General features: G+C 34.1%; 1 protein-coding gene across 4 annotated transcripts in view; it reads right to left on the bottom strand.

Moving 5' to 3' along the window:
• The window catches only part of LOC132946907 (cGMP-dependent protein kinase, isozyme 2 forms cD4/T1/T3A/T3B), a 168893-nt gene that overhangs the window by 28473 nt on the left and 116887 nt on the right, over positions 1-23533 (bottom strand). The window contains exons 1-2 of one of the 4 annotated variants that reach the window (XM_061017024.1): positions 17107-17387; positions 12404-13655 (exon numbers count right to left, since the gene is read on the bottom strand). The exons of the other annotated variants lie outside the window; for them this stretch is intronic. Coding sequence (XP_060873007.1) covers positions 12404-13619 — 1216 coding nt within the window. The 5' untranslated portion in view covers positions 13620-13655; positions 17107-17387. Of the gene's footprint in view, positions 1-12403; positions 13656-17106; positions 17388-23533 lie in introns of those variants that run through there. 4 annotated transcript variants of the gene reach the window in all.

Here is a 23533-nt window from a genome sequence, read left to right as displayed (position 1 = left end):
TTTTCGTGGTATGATTGCTCATTTTATTATATTATTATTATAATTTATGGTTAATAATGTTAGGTCAAGACAAAAATGTGATACCTAACTGATAAATAAAAGCAACGCAGAAGAGGAGCTATATAGAACGTACTTAAACTACGTTTAATAGAGTAGGGAACTATTAGAAATGTTTTATATTTAAATTATCATCAAAATACAATTTTATTTGAAATAATTAATAAAATGTAGTTCAATATTTATTTTAATAAACATTTGTCCAACTCTTACACGTGTATGTTGGCTCCGTCTTACTAACGCATAACTTACCAAATTGTAAGCCTATAATAGAAGTTCTTATTTTATGTTGTTAGCTTATTGAGTGAATTGATCTATTATCAAACTTAAAGCTAACAACACAAAATTAAAACGGCTTTACGTACATTTTGGTATGGTATATGCGTTATAGACAGTATAGTAAGACAGAGAACGGGCGCACAACACATGCGGGTTGTGGGTACGACGTCCACGTTACAAATTAAAATATAAGAAAAAATTAAAAAATTCCAATATAATATTTAAGAGTACAACTCCAACAAGTATGATAATAAATAATAACCATATAAATACCATTCAATTTAGCATTTAATATTATATTGATACAATATATTATGTAATCGATTTAAAGCAAATAACATACTTTGAAATTTAACTAAAACATGTATGTATGTATGGATTGTGAGTCAGAATGTTTTGGGCCATTAAATATTTTAAAGCATAATTACCCTGCATATTAAAATTGTTACATTAATTGTTTATGAGTTCTTAGAATAAGTAATTTTAGCTTAATGTAGGTATAATGTATAATATATCAAAATGTCATACTTAATTGAATAAACCACAACACACAAAATATTTTAGGTAGTTTTCTACAAATAACTCAAACTATGGTACAATAATTATCAATGTAAGTAATATTAATGAATAGTTAATAATATGTGATATTTATACACAAATCTCAACTGTGTAAATTAAATGTTTTGGAACATTAGAGGTTGGCGTGACTTGTAAGAGCAAAACAAACACTGTTTGAACTAAAAACTAGTGTTAACTAAACAAATAATTGCTAAATATTTAAAATGTATACAAGTCACTCTTTATTTCAATTAGGGATGCTAGTAATGACCTAAAAACCTCACTTAGTTGCAAAAATCACAAATATATTATGCATTACGTTTATACTATAGTATAAGGTCTATTGCGTTTACGTAAACAACAATCATTATAACATAAAAAAAAACATTTTTTAAGTATATTAAAGAAATAAAATGTTGCTAATTGTTGATCAGTATCATCATGAAAATATAAATTATAACGCTGATAAGTGATAATGCGTCAAACGTAAATACAAATCATCACTATACTGTACGTATTGTTTCATGTTTGTCATTAATAATTATAAATTAACAAAATACCGATATACCTACGTAATTTAAATATAATAAATATGGTAGTGTTTAACTATTTACTATATAGACATTAAACTGTTTTTGAAAATAAAGAAAGCGCGTACAAAAGAAGGGAAAGTATCATACAATAATGAACCTACTTGAAGAGAAGAGTATGGCAAGAGTGAAGAGACACGGCTTCAAGATAACAATAATGGTCACGGAAATTCAAAATAACTCAAACCGAAATGATTCATAACTTTAATTTTACATTGTAGTTATCATTATTATCGAGTGGTATTATGTTAATATGTAGCGCGTCCAGTCATTAATTATAATTTGTTTGATCATTGCCGGAGCAGTGTTTGTTTTTCCATTGTGCATCAGTAATGGTTCGGTGTTGAACGAAAAAACTATCGTGTCAGAGTCATAAAAGTGAAATAACCTAAATTCACGAAGCAGATAATATATCATAATATACCATAATAAAGTATACACATAGGGTCAACTCAAATGTATGAATAATTCCTTTACGTGACTCGTATAAGATATGATATTTTTTTTTGACGGCGATAATATGGCAAAATGTCTCGCGAGTCAGTTGGTGAAATTTTCCAAAGCAAAAATGTTAACAAAAACAATCGCAGAATTTAAATAATTTTGTTTAAAATTGCTGTTTTTTACATCCTGAATAATAATTGTTACAATTTACAAGTCAGGTTGCGTATACACGTTTGTAAAATAAAAATATTTATATTCGTAGTTTGTTTGTTGGCATGCACCACAGAGTAATAATATGCACAACGCAAGTTTACATTTTGTAACTCATGAGAAGGTACTATATTATACGCCGAAACCGAATATGGGACATAAATATAGGCAAAATGCAAGTCAGGTTGCATACCGTCGTATGTTGTCGATTGGTATTTTTTTGTTTAGCGTAGTGTTTTCACTTTACTATTTTACGACTGTCTCGAGCACGATAATCAGGTTAACCACTTGGTTGAAATGCGAGTTTTTTCTTTGAGTTTCACACGGGTAATATATCGATAGACGCGTATTATAGACGCATAGGAAGTTAAGAAGGAAATAAAAAGTTTAAAATGTTGACTATTTTTTTGGTGAACAAGAGGAACTGAGGAATTCATCTATTCCGTTTATATTTTAATACAGTTCTCATTAATTTCCTGTTAAATTATTTAGTTTTGTTTTGATATACTATACGCCAAAGACCACTTTTATAATATACATCTATAATATTATACTGTTTAATAATGTGTTATTAATCTCGGCTCTTTTCCAAGTCGCAATGGTTGTATATGTATTATATTATATGTTACGAGTTACTTATACAGTTATACACGTTGGTCTTTAAAATTGGAAACATTTAAATAAAGTTAAGTAAAATTATATTTAACTACAATGGCCCGGGCTTCCCAATTTAGAGACACTGCGCCGACGGCAAAATGATCCAAAAACATAAATCCATGTTATTATTAAGTAAAAAATTATTTTATTATACAGCATTAACTGTTGATGACAGGCCCACATAATATTATTTAGGCGTCTTTCATTTCTTATTTTGAATGCATTTATATTGTGTTCTCCGAGAGCAACCCAAATTAGCTTATCATATAATTTATAATACCAAGAAAAATTAATTGTAAAATTGGTGAAAATTAAAATTCCAAAAAATTATTCACAAACACCGATTACCTATAATTCTATATATTTAAAACTATATATTTATTTTTTGTATAATTGAATAATTGAGTATTGACTCGGTTAGTTGAAGCGGTATGAATACCATGTTCATGTACATGGCACAACGGTAATGGTAATCCAAACTTCAATAACGTTCGTATCTCTGGATTTCGTGTAGCGGTAATATAAAGAAGCCATTACGAAACCAGAAAAAAGGCGATCTTCAAATCGATATAAAGCATTGATTTTTGCATCTCTCATTATCCGTCCGACATATTATACACATATATATATATATCAGAATAATATTATAAAATACAATAGAATAATAATTTTAGTCCATGCCGCAATAAACCAAGATACATATTATAGTGACGATACTCAGGCACGACGGTCGTGTATCATCGTATAGTTCCGTTATACCGTTAAACAATAATAACACACGTAACGGCCATTTTTTTATGTAAACCAAAAAAAAAACCGTTTAGGAACTCCGGCGGACGTACAAATTTGCCAACACTGCACCGGTGTCGGAAATCCACCAACTCGCTTAGGACCGAAGAGCAACGGAACTGTTCGTCCACGTCGTTGCCCGAGTAAACCATCGGCCGAGGCGACGGCAATATATATTATAAATTATAATATTGTATTGTAACCGTATATTAAAATAGTATTATACTTTTAGCGTTGCACAACCAGCCGGTGTAAGTACACGACAAACGGCCCCAGAAATCGACGAACTGTAGTAGCGAGGGAAGAGGTCAGTCAGATCGAGGAGAATCGTTTCTCGATATTGCGAAACGTGCGGGAAATGTGCTTTTCGACAGTGCCGACATTTTTATTCGTAATAGGCACAAGCTGTGCAATACTAAAATATCACATAGTATTATCTTTGTACTAGTTTTCACTTTTCATTATTCGTCGTGACTACAAGAGTTTGGGCATATGTTATTATAATAATGCATAACAGTTTGATATTCATGAAACTTGTTAAAATTGATAAACCGATAAGAATAAAAGCAACGTAATTAAAAATAAAATGTTTGGATATTATTATGATCTATGCGTGAGAAATATATTTACAAAGTTGTAAATGTACAAACTGTATTTAATTTTTAATTGTTCACAAATAAAACTTTATGTACCAATCCAAATATTGTTTAAACATGCTGTTTATATTTTGAATAATGAAAAAATAGTATCTAAATTCTAAGTAGTACTGAGGGATGTTTGGGAACCAGAGAAGCGAAGCATCAAATAAATGACGACATATGCTATATGATATATACAAAACACGTTTTTTCCGCCCATGTAAATGACATTTGTACGAATTAAAATTTTTTTTTCATTATGTGGTTATCTATTATTAGTCCTGCGGAGTCCTCGAGCCGCTGGAGAGTGTTCGTGCGGAAAAATCAATAAGGTTTTATTTAGAAAGTCTGTACGCAAGCCGCATAATCGGAATCTATACGAACCCATCCTGCACTGCAGTGTAGATTAAATACATATATGTAAGCGCGGACTTACTACCTATCCGTCAAGGCTAATCGACTCTGCGGCCGTTTTTGTCTACGCACAATAATAGCGGAACATGTTTGGCTAACCAACTCAATAAAATATATACGTTTTCGAGGAGGAAAAAGTGAAACCTAAAAATATAATTTAGGTCAATATAGATTCTCGGAGTACTTACCACTAGAGAAGACTACCTACCTATATACATAGTGAATAAATGTGAGTTTTTTTTAAACCCGGAAATATAACGACATGGGCTATTTATATGACGGTCCAATTTCTCTCCGGGAAGCAAATATTTAAACCTCGTTAAACGATATCGCAGGCGTATAAAAAATGTGTATAGGAGAAGAAGAGAGAGCAAAACGGAGATCATACAGTAACAAATGACACATCATTGTAGTGGGGGACGGTAAAATATAGATAGGTAGGTACTCCAAATATCCATTGCGTACATGGTCCGTACGTAACGACTAATTTAAATCACTATACGCCTATGCGATAGTAAACACTCAATATACGTAATAAATATTTAAAGCGATGTTGTACCAGAGATGGCACACCGACGCCACACCCGCGCATGTGTTGTCTCGGTCTTACAAAAGTACTATATACAATGCAAATTTTTGTGTTCACAGTAATCCATTTTACTTGTTATTTTTAAAATTAATTTACAGTTTTAATAATTAAATTATCAATAAAAGTCTCTAAAATGCCTTTGATTGATAATCTTACCTTTAAAGTTTATATAATAAGTCAATACCCACTAATTTTAAAAATATTATAGTAAAATGGACTATTGGAACATTTTCAACGTACTACGGGACATCGTATGCGATTGTTGCGTCCTCTTAAGTTTGTCTTACGCGAAACGCAATCGTTTCACGTTCGGTTAATATTTTGATTATCCGCAATCGAGCGGCAAGAAGAAAACCGGACCGACGGGGTACCGGTTTTTTTTTTTTTTGTAAAAATTTGAACTTAAATCATTCAGTAACGGAACGACCGCAGAAAATTCAGTAGAAAAAATATTGTAATCGCTAAAATTACATCCTGCAGCAGAAACGATGCAGCCAGAACCATCCATCCCGGGAGGTAATACAAATATACTGCCAGCAGTAGGTTCCCACTATACATAGATTAATTATAATGATACCTGGCGAGACGAGGGTTAACGATATTGTATATTCGTATCCGCGGTCTACGTACGATGATATTATGATGACATCATCGGGAGACGTATACTATACAAGGACGTCAAAAGGACAATGGCGAAGACGAGTCGTGCGGTTGCAAAGACGGTCGAAAGTACATAAGGAAAAGCCCTTGATCGATCAAACGGAGTGTGTCCAAGGACGCGTACGGCGTATGAAATATTGTACCCACTGTACGCGGTTAATGCGAACAAAAAATGTTTTATCACTGTGTATGCACAAATGTGCTAATATATATAATTTCAATATAGTACTTATTCAGTCGATTTAGTCGATATCAGTCGATTATAAAAAATGATATTCTCGTGTATTATTTTAAACCATCGAGCAGAATATTAGATAATGTACCTACTTGGTACCTGGTCTTTTATAGATTTAAATCGGATTTTTAGTGTTCGCGGGCTTAAAGTAGACGATTGTATATTACCGACGTGCGATTGCATGCGCTTGTGCGGGTGTCACTCAAACTCTGCAACGTAATGAAAGTTGGAAAGTCAATTTGCAGACAGTCATCGTGATAAAAAAAAAATAGTATTACAATTTACAATTGATAACATATGTTTGTTCTATTCATTTATTATAAAATAATAAATGTATATAATAATATGGTCTGTTACGGTCGACCAACTTTTATCGGTAAAACATTAATGTATACCAGCAGATTCGTCGCCGCACATCGTGAGCTGAGTTTTGACTTTTGGGTCACAAACAAGAAAAAACATATTCAATTTGTTCGATGGAAGAAATAATTACTCATAATATGTGGGGCGTTTTCGGGTTACACCACGATTTAAGATACCTAGTATGGTTGTCCAACGACCCCATTAGACAAATGTTATTATGCGGCATACGATTTGAATCCAAAAGACACGTGATCTAGTGACTTTTTTTACTTACAGCGCTACCGGTAGTAAAGTAAAATGTGTTAAAATGTTAGTTAATTAAATATTAATGAATAATTTATTTATTTTGTTATTTTATTTGATAATTAGTGTACAGACATAATGAGAAGAGTAAATGACACGTAAAAAAAAATAATCCACCAGCACCGGTATCAAGATTTAAATCCCATGCCGTCTTATCATAGCTCGTTGGGCAACCATACTATCTTAAATCGTGGGTTGCGCGGCCGATGTGAAGAGGGGGGACGGATGATGATCGTCATCATAACATGCAGCGTCCGTTTGTCCGAGTGGGGACCACTGACCGCGGACCATTTGATTTAGTGCATGTCGCGTTGAAATCGCGAGTGGCAAAAAAAAGGACAGGATTCGTACGGCGGGATAGTAAATATTGCCAGTTTATCCGATGGGTGGTGGGCGATTTCGCAGTGTCTTGTGTGGCGCAGGCGAACGGAACATGGCGAGAGAGAGAGAGATCAAGGTTAACACTTTCTAACGACACCAGAACGACCTTACGCGGTATCGGTGCTGCAGGTGCACAATAATTGGTCGCGCCAACTAAAATCTATGGTACTATAGAATAATATTATTATTATTTTTTTTTTGAGAAAACAGTTTTTTTGCCAACAAATTGTAATTTATTCTTCAATATCTATACGTTGTCATACTTATAATGTCCTATGTACGAAAACATCAAATTACAAATCGGTACCTCAGTAGTGAACATTTCGACAATTGCGCGCAAGTATTACGAGCATTATAATGCTTAAACGACATATTCATGAGTATAATATTACACATAATATTATATTAAAATATACAGGCGCGTATTATGAGTCATTCGAAATTCCGAGAGAAAAAACGGACTTTCGTTGTAATAACTAATATGCATACTATATAGAGGCTCTCCACTAATGCATATACTAAAACTTCCTACGCACACTGTACACAGAATTGACAATCCGAAATGTCCGTTCTAACTTCAAATGGTACAATAATAATATTATATATTGTTATAAACTATATAATCTACATAATATTATATTATAGCAACGACCATATGGGCATAATGTTTTTTCAGTGCAAGGGTGTTGCCGTTTGAACACGATAAATGTCTATGCCAGTAAGCCGTACGAGACGCGAGTCATATTATGTCATCAACTATCATAACGAAAATCCGAAACGGAATTTTTTAAAAAACGATTTATCTCCTTACACGTCTATGGTATCAACGGAAAATTTCGGATTGCAGTTTTACAGGAAAGACGATTTCGCTCTCGCATGCATTCAGTTAACATTTTGATGATTTCCCTCGTCGTTGCCGAAACCTATTGTTTTTTTTCTTGCAGCAAACACCACCGAACTATACTATTGTATTATACATAGTTAAAACTAAACTTGTCGGGTTCTGCACAACTCATGGATTTCACTTTTTAATCGGCGTACGAAAAATTCGTCGTTTCACTGCAGATATTATAATATGCATTATATATATATCCTAATCATATTCCACCGTTTTACATGACCTAAATAATATAAACATTCAATTTCCGATACGCCCAAGAACCCGAAACCGCATTCCTAATGCAATATTTATATATATATAATATATGGTTTCGGATATTAATATTATGGTAATTATTATTACAATGTCGATTAAGTAGGTAGGTATATTATATTATTATTATTATTATTATGTATTGACAAACTCTAAGTGTCAACCTTCACAGGCGGAATTTACGTTCGTCTTCTAATTACAAAGGTTAATTATATAGTTCCTAGGTTAGGTATTATCTAAATTAAATTATATTTATCGCGTGATGACATAACATAGAAATAGCTATACGTAGCTGAACGACGTAATTTTTAACAAATATTAAGTAATTTTATGGTTTTGGTAGTAATAATAATATGCTAATCATACACGTATATAATAGTATATTAAAAGTTGATGTATAACTGATGAACAGATATACTACTCGCGCGTTATTGTAAACCTCAATATTTTTTGTTATGATATTGCTATGGTTAGGAAAATACTGGTGTTTTATTTCGTTCGTATAATAAGTATACGCGTGTCTACTGATCAAGTCCAATCGGAGGCGACTGAGAGTCCTAGTCAATATAATTTCGGACGATATTATTTTTGATAATGGTTTTGGATTACAGACATCGTCGGACGTCGATATCCATCGGACGATTAATGGGCGGATGCCAAGCTTTATTTTTAACAAAGTATCGATTTTTATTGCCCTAGATGTTATCGATAGGTAGATCAATTAAATATTTGCTGGGGCAATCAACGGCTATAGACCGTTGTTCAATTTATAATATCTGACAATATGTACGCTTATATTAGACATCAGTAGCCAGTAGGGCTCGGAAGTTTATGCATTCGCATGTTCTTTTGGCCAATTAGGCTAAGTAAAATTGAAATTAATTCACGACACAACCAAAAAAATATTAAAAGTTTATAGTGCGTATTTAGTAATTTTGTAGTTGCAAAAGCACATTTCTTAATTTTACTATATTTCAGAGCATATTTGGTGATTAATGTATCTTTATAATACAATCTGAAAATATGACAATAAAAAAAAAAAAACAATACTCCATAAGTAATGTATATTTGAGAGTTATTTTCAACTATTATTGAATCACGTTTTTTAAAACACTAGTTGCCAAACAATTTTTCGATTTTATTAATATAATTATTGTACCTATGAAAAATTGCGAGTAAAAAAAAAAAAAAAAATTAAGCACTTTTTACTTACATGCATATTACTTTGGAGGGGTATTAAGTTTTGAGGCCTAGACATCACAACGTTTCTTATTATTATTATTCTATCTATATTAATAATTATTTCATTATTGTGCGGAGCGAAGGGTTAATTAATTAACATTTTTATTTCTATCTATACCTACATTGTTGGATAAGGAACGTAGCTTACGCTTTATGCATTTTATATTTATAAAAAATACGTTGATTAGAATTTTTCATTTTCTCATCACGCGTTTATTACTGGAGGATATGTTAATTTTATTCTATCAAAATTAATGCACCGATCTCGCCGGACTTCCAGCAGTCAAAATTATATCTGTACATATTATGATTATTATTGACGAAAGCTAAAAGTAACATCTCTGGAACGAATTTCTAGTATTCAACGAAAATAATTTCACCATGGTTTCCATAACGATATAAATGGTCTAGGGCCTACAGTAAACAGTCTATAATATATTATTATAATACAATACATCGCGTTCAATTAAATTCGTCATGCACAGGAGAAACAAATTCTGACCCAATTATAAACCTACGGATTGATTATTCTTTTTATTTTTGTAGAAGATTCGTATAGGTAGAGTGAAAGTAAATGAAATTAACCACGAACCGCGTAATTGTTGATGCGCAATACTACACTACTTAAAATTAATTCATTGATACCGAAAATAGACATAGAAAACTCTAGACCCGAATTTTACGTACACAATATAATAAAAACAATACTTTCATATTCGACATTTCTTTTCAAACCTATTATAAATAATATGTCAAATAAAAGCTATTATTTTCATCGCGAGCGTTAGTTTTTCTATACACATAATATATTATGTAATACACTATGTTAAATACCAAAGATGTACCTATTATGGCTATATATTACAGAGATTTACACGTTTTCTCGTCATTCTGGTTTACATTAATTTATCCATTAAAACATTAAACTTTCTTATTTTTATTTACTAATAGGACAATAATATTTTACTCGGCCGTTTGATTCCGTGAATATACCTACATTATACACAGCGGGAGTTTCGGGATGTAAGTACGTCGTACATATTGCAATATTGTAACATTTAAAAATAGTAAGTCGTTTCTTGTTACATAGTTACCAGTAAGAGGTTGACAAGCACTGATACACCTCATCAAATAAATAATAATTATCAACATGAATGCGCAACATACGTTTATATTGTTTATATAAACTGGTATTTATATGTTTTTTTTTAACACAAATATACTAGGAAAAAAAACAAACATCTATTATGGAGGAGATATTTTCCCCGTCGAAGGCTAATAATACTCTTAAGGCTAATATTGTAAAATTAGACGCTGAACGCTGTTGGTGACTGAAGTACCTATCATTATTAAAGATCATTGATCGTTTTATAACGTACAAATGTACAATATTTAATATCATACTTATTCCGATAACACTGTCGTACAATGAAATTCATTCGATGACGAGTTTCAGATTTTATACAGATACTGTGATGATATAATTATAAAGATTCGCCAACTAACGAGACAAAATACTAAGTAATCGGTTTACGAAATTGCATCGTCGAATCAGTATCTGAAACCGCAAAAATGTTAATTGACCTATAACTTATAAGTGATGACTGTTATATTACGTGTGAATGCATGTCGGGTGATGCGGAATATTACATTAAAACGTATAAAACATATAATAATAATATGTTGTAGGTGATATGCGCAACAACGGCTATTACAAAACCGCGTTGCTCAATTTCGGTTTGATTTTGATAATATTTGCCCATAGCGTTAACACAATATAATAAACTTGTTCCGACTATTCAAATCGGAAATAGATAATTATAAGTAAAAAAAAAAAAAAACCGAGTGTCGTGACGAAACGTTACCGCGTCGAAATCGTTTACCACACACCGAGACGTTACAAAATCCATAAAAACCGTCGTTTGAGTGTCTCGGGGACGAGGCGACTATCGAATTGGCCCGAAACTTTTTTTTACCGACACCTAATATCACCGTTATTCAATATAAATCGGTACGACCCGATTTTTTTATTATTTATTACATATCGGGGCAGGCGGCGGAAGGGGTGGGTGGTCCTTGGTATTGAACATGATTTGTCATAAAAATATAAAAAAGCTGAATGTGTATTTAATCGCGTTAATCTCAGAAACTACAGATGTACAGAACCGTTTTCGATAAAAGTTAAATCAATAGATTCCTTGAGATTCAGAGGGTGTTAAATCTACTTTTTTTAACTGATTAAGATTGCTATAGGTTAACACGCATGAATTTTGTTTTGGCTCACGAAAATCGAATAATTTTTTGTTTATACAATTATACCTGTAAATGGTTGCCATTAGTTACAAAAAAAAAACCTTTAACAACCAGGCTAAGTATAGATTTAACATATTAAAGTAAATTAGTAGGAAAACCTATTACGTCTAGCATAATATATTAAATAATAAATTTACTATATAGTATATAATATACTAATAATATTTTATGTTATAGTCACTATAGCCAAATCACCTTACGTTGCTGTAGCATTTTTATAGAATATTTGTTTGTTATTAAATTATTCAACAAAGGGCAATGTTCTTTTTTTTTGTACCTTATAAACTCAAAACCTACTCGACCGACTTTGACTAAGTTTCAGTCATCAGAATAGTTTGGAGATTAAGTTTGAACCACGTTCGAAAATATACCAAGTTCTATCCAATCGGCAACGGTTGAGATTTGAGAATACACCAATGTAGCGGCATATTTTATGTTAGTACATATTGTTATCTCGGGCAAAGTCGAGTTATACAGCTGATAGTACCTATCTTATAAAATAAGAGTATAAGAGATTCTTTTTTTTACCTGGACACGAGTTGTGATGTTTTTTTGTGTCAGAGGCGGTGGCGGTGGTGGTTGACGAGCTGCCGGAAGAGGAGGCGACGGTGCTGGAAGCTGAAGCTGCGTTTACGTCGCTGGCGGTTCGGTTCGATGAGATCGTGTTACCGGTCCTGCGCTTTCTGAGACCATACGTGTGTACAGGAACTATGAGTTTGGGCCTAGGAATGGCGAAATTGTCTTGGCCGCCGCTGCTGCCACTGTCGCCCGCAGTGGCGTTCGCGGTCGATGGCGATACGGTGGTTTCGGGGGCAGTGGCGGCGGTGACGAAGGACGCACCCACGTCCACGGTTAACAGTTGTTGCTGTTGGTGGTATTGTTGTTGATCATCACCGTCATCGTGGTGATGACAATGGTCCTTGTCCTTGTCGTGGTGGCGACGCGGTTGACGGTTGTCGTTGTTATTGTTGTTGTGGTGATGGTGGTGGTTGAAGTGATCGTCATCGGAAACGACCCGGAGTAGACGGTCGCCGCCGGTGGCCACCTTTTTGGGTGCCGGATTCCGGAACGACAGACTCTTCTTGATCTTGGCCGCAGACGACCGGCAAAGATCGCGCGCAGCCGCCGCTGACGCCTCGGCCCGCTGCTCGTCCAGAATCTCAGCGGCCACCCGCTGACGGGTCCGGTACCGGTGCGCGGCTGTATCGTGGCGGACGCTCTGCACGCGACTCAGTGGTTTGGCCTTAGGCCGACGGGCCGACGCGGCCGCCCATGCCGCGGCGTCCTGTTCCTCTTGGCTGCTGCCCGTGCTGTCGCTGCTGCATGCCTGCCGCTTTTCTGAAGGATTCCGGCGGACGACCTGCGTTCTGCCTCGACTTCCGACACTGCCTTCACCATGGTCGTCTTCGTCGTCTTCAGTCCAACCGGCGACAGCGTCGTTACGCTCTTTGCTTCGCGACCGTAGACACCACTTCAACCGGCACTCTTGCCAACTCGCCTCGTACGAGTTCATGTCGTCGGACGGCGCCGGTTCTTTGGAGATGACGACGTCGTGGTCGTGTTCGTGATCGTCGCTATTGTTATTTTTGTCGTTGTTGTTATTGTTTTTGTCGTGGTCTTCGACGACGGCTTTGACGTTGTCGTTATCGTCGTCCTCGTCCTCGTCGTCCTCTTCCTCTGTCGCCGCGATCAAAGGTACAACCTGAGTAGCTTTTCCCGGGTAAAAGACGAAACAGATTTTCATTTTACGTCCATAATCATTGCTGCTGTCGTCCGATAGCTATATTATAAAAATACTTATTTTAAAAACACGACGCCTTCATTTTTCACGTCATACCACTAACTTGTCATTGCTCTTGTTCTTGCCCGCACATTACAACCGAACTATACTAGCAAACACCAAACTAGCTAACAAGGACCTTTTTTATGTGAATAGAAGAGTTTTAATTTTTATTATGGTTACTCGGTTACTGCTACTACTTATTTTATTACTACTACTGCTTACTTTACTACTACAACTTTACTACTACTATACGGGCCATGAGAATAAATCAGTGCATCACCTGACTTTTTTAAACCTCTAAATTCTCAATTCAAATAGGTAGGTACTATATTATTAAAAAATCGGATAACCAGTGGACCGGCTTAAGCCAAGGTGAAAAAAACATTAATTCGTTTTAAAACACTGTCACGCCAATTTCCTAGGTACCCTATACCTAATATATATATTATACATTTATAAAACCTTATATATATAATATATATATATATATTATACAACCTAATTATTTAATTATGTAAACATCATTTGAGAAAACCGTTACGCAATACCTAAACACAGTAATCTAATTAAACTAATTTTAAAGACAATTTAAGAGTAATGTAGTAAGTTAATTTTAATACGACCATTTGAAAACGAAAAAAGTTGTTTAACAAATTAATGAATGAATAAATAAATGAAGGTAGATAAGTCTACAAAAATACAGTGATGAAACTACAAAATCATATTATAATGTATAGGGTCAACGGCCAATATTCAGAAATGTCTGAACACAATAAATAAAATAATTATTAGCAAAATAGTTGATTATTTTAATGCATCGTAACAGCGTAATAGAAAATGGAAATATCCACTATAAGTATGACCTGTTTGACTTTTCACCCTTCTACGATAAATACATTTGGTTAAAATAAAATCTGACATAACTTTCTATAACAAAAACAAATATATTAGGCTGTTCCGGATAAAAGTGAAATAAATGCATCTAAAACTACATCAACAGAGTAGTCTAATACTGTTTGTACCTAAATAAATAATAATTTTAATTTTGACGATATCCTTCTGAAGGCGTCGTTTAAAAACTGTGAATATTTTCCCATTGAGATATTTACGATGTCATTCAAATGGGAAGAAATAATTTTTGTTATTGTGCTACACGTCATGTTTAACACAAATCGGTAAACATAATAGTATCATGTCTGTAAAGGTAATTGCGGGTATAATAGGTACCTATACTCTACAGTACGTTTAATATGCGGTTTAATTCTGCCTGTTCAAAAAACCCATCTATATGCCAACAACTGGTGGCGTTCCACTACCGCATGGTATTATACTATTAATTATATACCTATGATAGGATTGTCGACTTTCTGATTTTTCAAACGCGACTGAATCTGTCAACAACTTTATTGATGTATAATTATGGCGTTTATCGACATGTTTCTGTGTCCATAATATTATATTATATCGTAGCCACTATTGTCTACAGACGGTGTCACGGTGACGAATACTAAATGGCATAATAAAAAAACGGTTATCTAAATAGCTCTGAATACCAGGATTAGGACTCAAACCGTATTACAATAAAAACGACAACATCTATTTTGATAAACCATACACATTTTCGAATTTATTATCCGATCTTATTAGAGCACAATATTATATTATAGCCATCGATCTGGAGTTGAAATATTTACAATGTGACCAAAAAAAAAACATCCTACAGGACTTCAAATATTATAAATATCGACCGTTCACGGTTTTCTAAAACGAATGATCGCAGAATCACGCGTTGTGCCGCCGTCGGACTATTGTGAAATGTTGGTTGACTTTCATTCTCCGTTACCTTGTCCGAGACACGATAACACTATCGCCCGGCAGCAACAGTGATTATTATAATAGTAATAGCAGTAATAGTAGTAGGTAGTTGTATAGCAGCAGTAGTACGAGTGACTATTGGGATAACGCGAGTATCCATGCTATTATTATGCATCGTGATCAAATTCCCCACAAATCTTTATGAAATGACCTCGGTACAATTGATAATTTTTATTTTTCGATTTAATCTTTGACGGACTGCTCGGACCGACGTGTCTACCGGTACCGACACAAGTGCCGTTTACGCTGGTTAATAATTAGGTAGGTATGTGTATCGACACATGGCATAGTAATGTAGCCACCACATAGGCACCCGAAACCATAGACGGTTGCACCTAGCACCGTTTCGGTCGAAGGGGAGTACCCTCACTTAGATCACCCGTTCTTACACAATTCTTCTCAGCCACCGAAATCATACCCTTTACACGATTACACAACGCGCACGCGCACGCACATACACAGACATCCCACGTGGTAGGAGAATACACGGTTTTACGTATATTTTGTTAACACCTACGTTTCCTTTGATAATATATTATTATACGTTATATTAAACTACGTGTCTGTGAGTACTGAATACGCGCGCGTGTGTGTGTATTTTTTTTATAATAAATCCCAATAGAAGCGTAGGTACCTACAACGATTTCGAATGAGATAACGTTGTTTTTTATGCACGCTTGACGCGATTCGATTAAATGTCGGATTTGAAAGATTAGCGGCCGAATTAGTCAATAACACGTATAATGTTTGTAATTCGATTGCGACTAAATACCGTACGAAAGCACTTCGGACTGCGCACGGAAAACTCATTGGAATAATATGTCATTGCGTGCAGCCGTACAAGTACGACGGCGGTTCAAAAAACGGGAAATTTGTTGATAACAAAAATGCGGCGGAAAAAATGTGAGCGTCGCGTTATCTACGGGAAAAGCATTATTTGATTACATAGGTATCTACATAATTAATAAGCTGATGTAATTATTATAGATAGGTACTAGGCATATCCGAGTACATTGCTATACTATAATGGCAACGTGCTCGGCGTTTTCTTTTCTACCGTTAGATACCTGTACTATTTTGGGTCGCAGGTATTAACAGAAATAATATCTAACGCCGATGGATCACGCAGTCGCTCCTCGATAAGACAACGAATTGAAGGCGTGCGCCGAATACGTGTGGTCACGAGATAAAGTCGGCAGACACGACAACACCACGTACGGTCTCTAACGGATATGCAAATGCTGATGACGGGGCGGGCGGAGCGGCCGCGGTTTTAACCGGATACCGAGGTCGCGCAGAGACGAAGGGTGTTTGGTTTGTTTTAAAGCAGATTTGTCACGTTTTTTCGACGTCTAGAAGGCACCCACCATCAATGGTACCGAGTACGCTACTCCCCGATGGTCACTAAAAGCCCGACTAAACACTATAATACTCGCAGAAATACACGGCTATATTGTCGTTCCGGGGAAAACCGATCTGAGCAATCACAGAGCAATGACACGGTTGTGAGTGAATAGGAAAAACACAAAAACCATAGGTATTAAAAGAAAAAGGAGACGCGCTCTCCGCTTACCGTTGGGGAGGGCCGAGTTTCGGCGAGGTGCGTACAACGGTCGTTTTAACTGACACTAAAACGAATCGACGAACGAATACACTTGTCGAAACGACGACGACTGTGCGGCGAAAACGGACGGGCGCGAGAAATGATTCTAGAAAAAATCGAAAACGCACACAAAATTCGGACGGATTGACGCGAAACGATATTGCACGCGCGCACAACACACGGACGAGAAACACACCGGACGGCGACCGCGCACGAACTGACGGCGGACGGGCGGGCAGACACTGTTTGCGTCGCGTTCTTTTGTGTCCGGCTGCGCGGAACAGCTGGCGGTGGTTGGCCGCCGGTGTGGTGTAGCCGCCGCCGCCGCCGCGTACGCGCTCCGCTCGCTCACCCCCCTCCGAAAAACGCGGCCAGAAATACGAAAAAGAGAACACACCACACTGCCGCCGACGACGGCGACGCGAAACCGCCCGAGACGGCAGCAGGAGCAGGGGCAGGGGCAACAGCTGCTGCTTGTCTACGGTTCGCCGCTCGCGATGTTCGCACCGCGAACGCTCTGTACGCTGCGTACGGTAATAACGATGATGAGTGGCAGCCGTGGGGGGGGAGTTGGCGTTTACTATTTTTACGCACCGAGAAGAAAGCGACGACGGGTTTTTGTTTTTTGATTCTCTAAGTTTTTACCGACCGAAAAGGGCGATGATTTAGTTTTTGGTTGCGATAGAAGGTATTCCCGGGAGGTCAAAGTGTAACTGCGTTATCGTTATCAACCTTTATTTTTTATTTATCGGAGGAATCTCAATCAATCGCGCGTGTACCACAACGTACAAGAATATTATAAATCATAATACGCGCACGTTCGGTTTATTACAACGGCCGACCTTGGGACTTGAGTATGCAGTACGATTATAATAATTGTGGAAACAATAATTGGAATGATAATGCACAAGCGAAAAATATATTGTAATAATAATACAAAGTTTTTCTAAAACACGATAAAATACTATGATGGTTTCATGATGCCTGTTCACCGATTATTTGCCTACACTTGTTTTGATCTGCTTTACAGATTGGCCAAAATGTTAATAATTCATAATCACGGTGTAGACATATTATTATAGTTCATTGTCACAATGCAATTTGTATCACGAGACGGCAATTATTATTGTTCTCAATATTTTATAAAACGCATATAAATATAATTTGTGTATCCGTATTGCTCGTATAAGTGTTGTGGTCGTGGACAATGGCAATACTAACTGTGCATTTCTTCAGTATGATTTTGCACGTTAATTAAAAAATTATATTAACGCGTCAATCAGATTTTCACGTAATATTCAACCTAACATTTCTATCAAAATTATAATAAAATTACACATAACCGAATCTAATGTTTACTAGACTATTTCCACACGATTCCAAAGTTAATATTATTAAGTAGAGCGTGTCTAAACAATTTATATGTTAATGAGACATTAAACATCAAGTACAAATGATCGAATAATTTCTCATTAGATTCACAAATGTAAAATAAATTCATGATTCATGTTTTACTTTTGATTCAGAAATGTGTGTATTAAATATAGCACAATAAAATATGTAGTTTTCATTTGACAAGTTGTGTGCAGTATAAAAACATTGTATGAAAAAAGGTCATTGACATTTAGTTGGACTAAATGTAGAAAGAATAAAATGCTATACACTCAGCGTTCGTATATTGAGTACAAAATATGTCAAACACTCGTTTCACAATTATTTTTATTATCAAATTTTAAAAACTTAACTATAATATTAACATATATTATGATATATTATATTAACATAAAATAATAGGTATATAACTCAACTTTATGCCAACATTAGCTCACAAATTAGTACTTTTTAATACTATTTTCAACCATTACTCCACTAAAATATTTAGATGACAACTAATCTCCTGTTTCTAGCCAATAAGTTTAAAATTGATTATAATGGTCGAGATTTTGTAAAAAACTAATGTGACTGATTACAATTTATTGCTTTATTGTTTTTAACAATTTTCTCGATGAACCCTGGAATTTCAATTTTTATCTAAGCTGTAATTCATGTTTAGATGTATGTTATTTTACTGTGAACTGTCACAAACGTTACTTTTAAACAAAAAAAAATGTTATTCAGAATCAATATTAGGGGTTATAGGTTCACTTAATGACTAAAATATAATATTTCGCATTTTTAATCAACTAGAGTTCTTATCCAACTGAAAAACCAGTTAGTCAATAACCAAAATCAACATGATTGAATATAATTATTCATAATCAAATATCCGTATTAAAATGTATAATATATATATATACTATACTTAAAACATGTAAGAGATAAATAAAATAATTATATCCAAATAATAGATATATTATATCAACGTGTATAATAATATAACGAGCATATTACATAATTATTAAAACATTTTATTAAGAATTAATTATTAAGTTAATATACATCCAAGCCAATTTTAAATGGAGATAGTTATGTATATAATGAACTGTTCAATTATTGCAACTTTGTTTTATTTTCATATATTTATTTACAGACAAATTTTCCAATTTTAAATACATTTATAATAGTGACAATTGTGAATAAGTAACAATTTTTACATAAATAAGTTTTATCAATAGTTGACATTATATAAGAACAACTATAATATAGACAGTAAACAGTGAAATATAGTTATGCAAATGATGGGAATATGGTTTACTTTAATAGATTATGATCATCAAGATTGTTGCCATGAGACATTAGGTATTTACCTGTATAGTTAAAATATTACAGTATAGGGTTCAATATTGTTTTTTGAAATAGATTTTGGTATACATTATATGCATATAAATCTATAAAAGCACAAATCGCCCGCCGTAACGAAACAGGTCGTATCTCTGTTTTTACAAATTATTTTTTTTCGAGTTGTCATAACTATTTTTGTGTAGTTCCCGTGAAGACGGTAGTAACTGCATTTTATTGTGTAGAACAACTTTGATGGTTTTATGCTACCATCAGTTTCACGGGAACTACACAAAAACAGTTATGACAACTTGAAAAAAAAAATTTGTGAAAACAGAGATAAGACCTTCTTTGCTGCGGCGGGCGAAATAATGTAGAACAACAAAACATGGACTTCAAATTAAATTTTGTATGTTGAAATAAAAACAATTTATTCGTATTTATTAAAAACCGATAAAATAAAATAACCTCAAATATTCAGTCGAAAGATCAATGTACAAAATACTCCATGTGTGTTAGTGTTTGGAATGTAGACTATAGAGCATAGATCACCAACAAAAATGTAAGTAATATAATATGTACTAAATTTAAATATTATACAAAATTAAAAATGTATTTACATATAAAAGTCTCGACAGTAATATTGTTCATTAATTATTATGAGGTATACCTAATACAAAGGAATTTTTAGTTTTAAGTTAGCCACAAAAGTAAGTAATGCGATAGTAAGATAAAATATAAATATATATTGCAAGTGAACGTGATGACGATGCATTGCTGGTTAGATTACTCAAAATTGCCAACATTTTAGCGGTAGTATATTACAATGATATATTATCATATACTTTTTTAATCTATTCAGGTACATCAACTTTTTATGAATAATTTAAAATTGAATATAAATGTATAGGTACAGCATATCAAAAAAAAAAACTCAAAGTAATTCACAAGCTTGTCACTGACACGAACAAATATATATAGAATAAATATAAATATATATAATATAAATTGTTTTAATCATCCGAGAATAAAATTATAATTTATATCTTATCTAACTTAATTTGAAACGTACTACTGACGGCCGTGTCATTTACAGAACGAATACAACACCCGTGTTGCCAGTAGTTTGCACTCACACAATTATTTTACAAACCCAAATACAACAAAACAAAAGTGCAAATATTTGTCGTCGAAGAAAAATTAAAATAATAGCTAGTTAATTCAATAATAAGATGTGCAATACATGAATAAATTAGCCAACGTTTAGTATAGGTATTCGGTAATAATGGCAATTTATTATAATAATATTACGATTGTGATTGGCCTTCGGCTACAATTCCGTTTCAAAAATGTTATGAATGTGTCATAAATAAGATAAAATAAAGATAATTAGTTGAGGGCGACACTTTTGATTAGCTTAGTGATTTTCAAGTTTATTTTAAATAAAAATATAAATATATCACCATACAGATTTTAGAGAACTTTACTAGGTTTGTCCCAGTATGCATAAAATAAATTATTTGATTTTAATAGATATATTACATCATATTATAATACATTATATTAGAGTCGAAGATATTATATACTACAGAACGACGTTACGTAGTTGATATAATAATAATACAATCTTTCAAGTCACAACAATGTTTTTCGTGTTCGAAAAATAATCGAAATATATGAAGAAGATTACTGTTGGAAAAATGGTAAAACCCCTTCGACGTCGTTCTGCAGTGCTATTTTGTTTGGTGTTCATTGGTTGAGTCCATCTATTATATATTATTATTAATATATCGATACGAGGTTTTCATTTCGCATAAGTACTTACATTCGGTGTCAAACGTGTATGAGACGTTCAAGTTGAAAAAAAATTGACAATTTATAAAACGCGTCTCGAACCCCGCGGACAGAACGCAGAATGAGTCGATCAGTCGCATACAATATTTTAGTCTCGGCGGTGAAATATGTACTCGCAAAATTAGAACACCCATACCGTTATGGTGTTGACGAGTAACGACAATCATAAAATAACACATATGCCTATAATTTCATGCTCTCTCGTTTCAGCGTCAATCATCGGTCATCGCGTGTGGAAAACGTCAATTGACAGAACAAATTTCAGTGTTGGAAATATTTCCACGACGATAAAGACTACAAAACGCATAGTTGCGATTTCACGCTTTAAGCGTATAGTACAGGATAAAAGTGTTAAGGGTGAATTCCTATAGAGTGCAATGGTACGTAAAAACATTTTTTTTTTTTTAGTTGGCAAATTATGAATCAAGCCACCACCACCACCCCCCCTGATTTGTCTTTCGGGACGGCCATGGTGACACCCGATGATTACAATATGGTTAAGTTACGCTTAACACGAAATATTTCTTTTCGGGTTTCTCAAAAAAATCCATGACATCTAATATTATAATATAGAACCTGCAATTTATGTAAATGTTTGTAAGTTGAATTACTATTACTGATTTCCGTCAAATATTAAAAGTAAAACAGTCAAGTTTTAAAACGTAGGCGAGGCAGAGGAGTAGTCAAACGAATATGTACAACGACAAACAAGGTTATAGACTTTAGACACCCTGTTAAAATATCATAATAATATTACAGGAGTATCACAATAATAATATAGTCGTCATCATTCCTACAACGTACGCCGAACGCTCAAACATGCCAAATACCGACACGCGTGTACGTTGAGTTGCCACATCGAATTCGCGGCAGTGTATTATAATATTATTTTTTAGCATAATAACATTTAATAATAATATATTAATATTGTTTTACTTCTCTTATTAGTTCAGCGTCAACAACGATTACTGTCATGGGACTTATATTGTTCACATTATCGGTATAATAGTATTATTATAATAAAATACCGACACGATACAATGTACATTTACATTATTGTAGTAGTAGCCAAGGTCGTGGAATCGTATTGTAGAACGTTATCAAATTGTTATACACACTTAAACACGTCACATATTAAGATCATTAACGATGAAAGTTTAATCTTAATGCGTTCTTCGAGTTTTAGCCATGTACTGAACTGTATACACATAATAATATAGTCGTAGATAATCAATATTAGCTTAAATTAAATTATTGTCAAATAGCAATAAGTATGATTGTATTTACACATTTTCGTACATAAAATAACGGCGTATGAAATTCGCTTCAATTATTGGGAAAAAAAAACAAACACATTTTTATTACATAACTATATATTACGTGTATAAAAACCAACATAATATGCATTTTTACAACTTCATATTATAACTTAATTTGTTTTTTTAAACGTTTTATTGGCGCTTATTTTGTCGTCCATCTACTCGTGAATTACAAATACTCGATATGTTATATTTGGGGAAGACAATAGGACCAGAGTTAAGGGGGTTCCAGCGTATCATGTTTTAAGGAGTAATATTTAGGCAATTCACATGACATTAACATTTGAGCTATGTCTATGTGTGAGTAGTAAATGAGCATAAGTGTGTGTTTCCGAGAATCGCGGCAATACCGCGTCCGGCAACCGCCGCCGGATGCAACACTCGCACACGCACGCATAATATGTCAATGATCGCGAAAAATGAAAATATTCTTGTTTGCATTACTATAAAAACTACTAGAAGCGGTAGTAAATTAAACATACTTCCTGAAGTTCGATTGTAATTTT

Source organism: Metopolophium dirhodum, chromosome 6 (assembly GCF_019925205.1).
Source record: "Metopolophium dirhodum isolate CAU chromosome 6, ASM1992520v1, whole genome shotgun sequence".
NCBI lineage: Eukaryota > Metazoa > Arthropoda > Insecta > Hemiptera > Aphididae > Metopolophium > Metopolophium dirhodum.
Note: the sequence above shows the minus strand (reverse complement) of the source record. Positions and strands in the feature narration are given on the sequence as shown.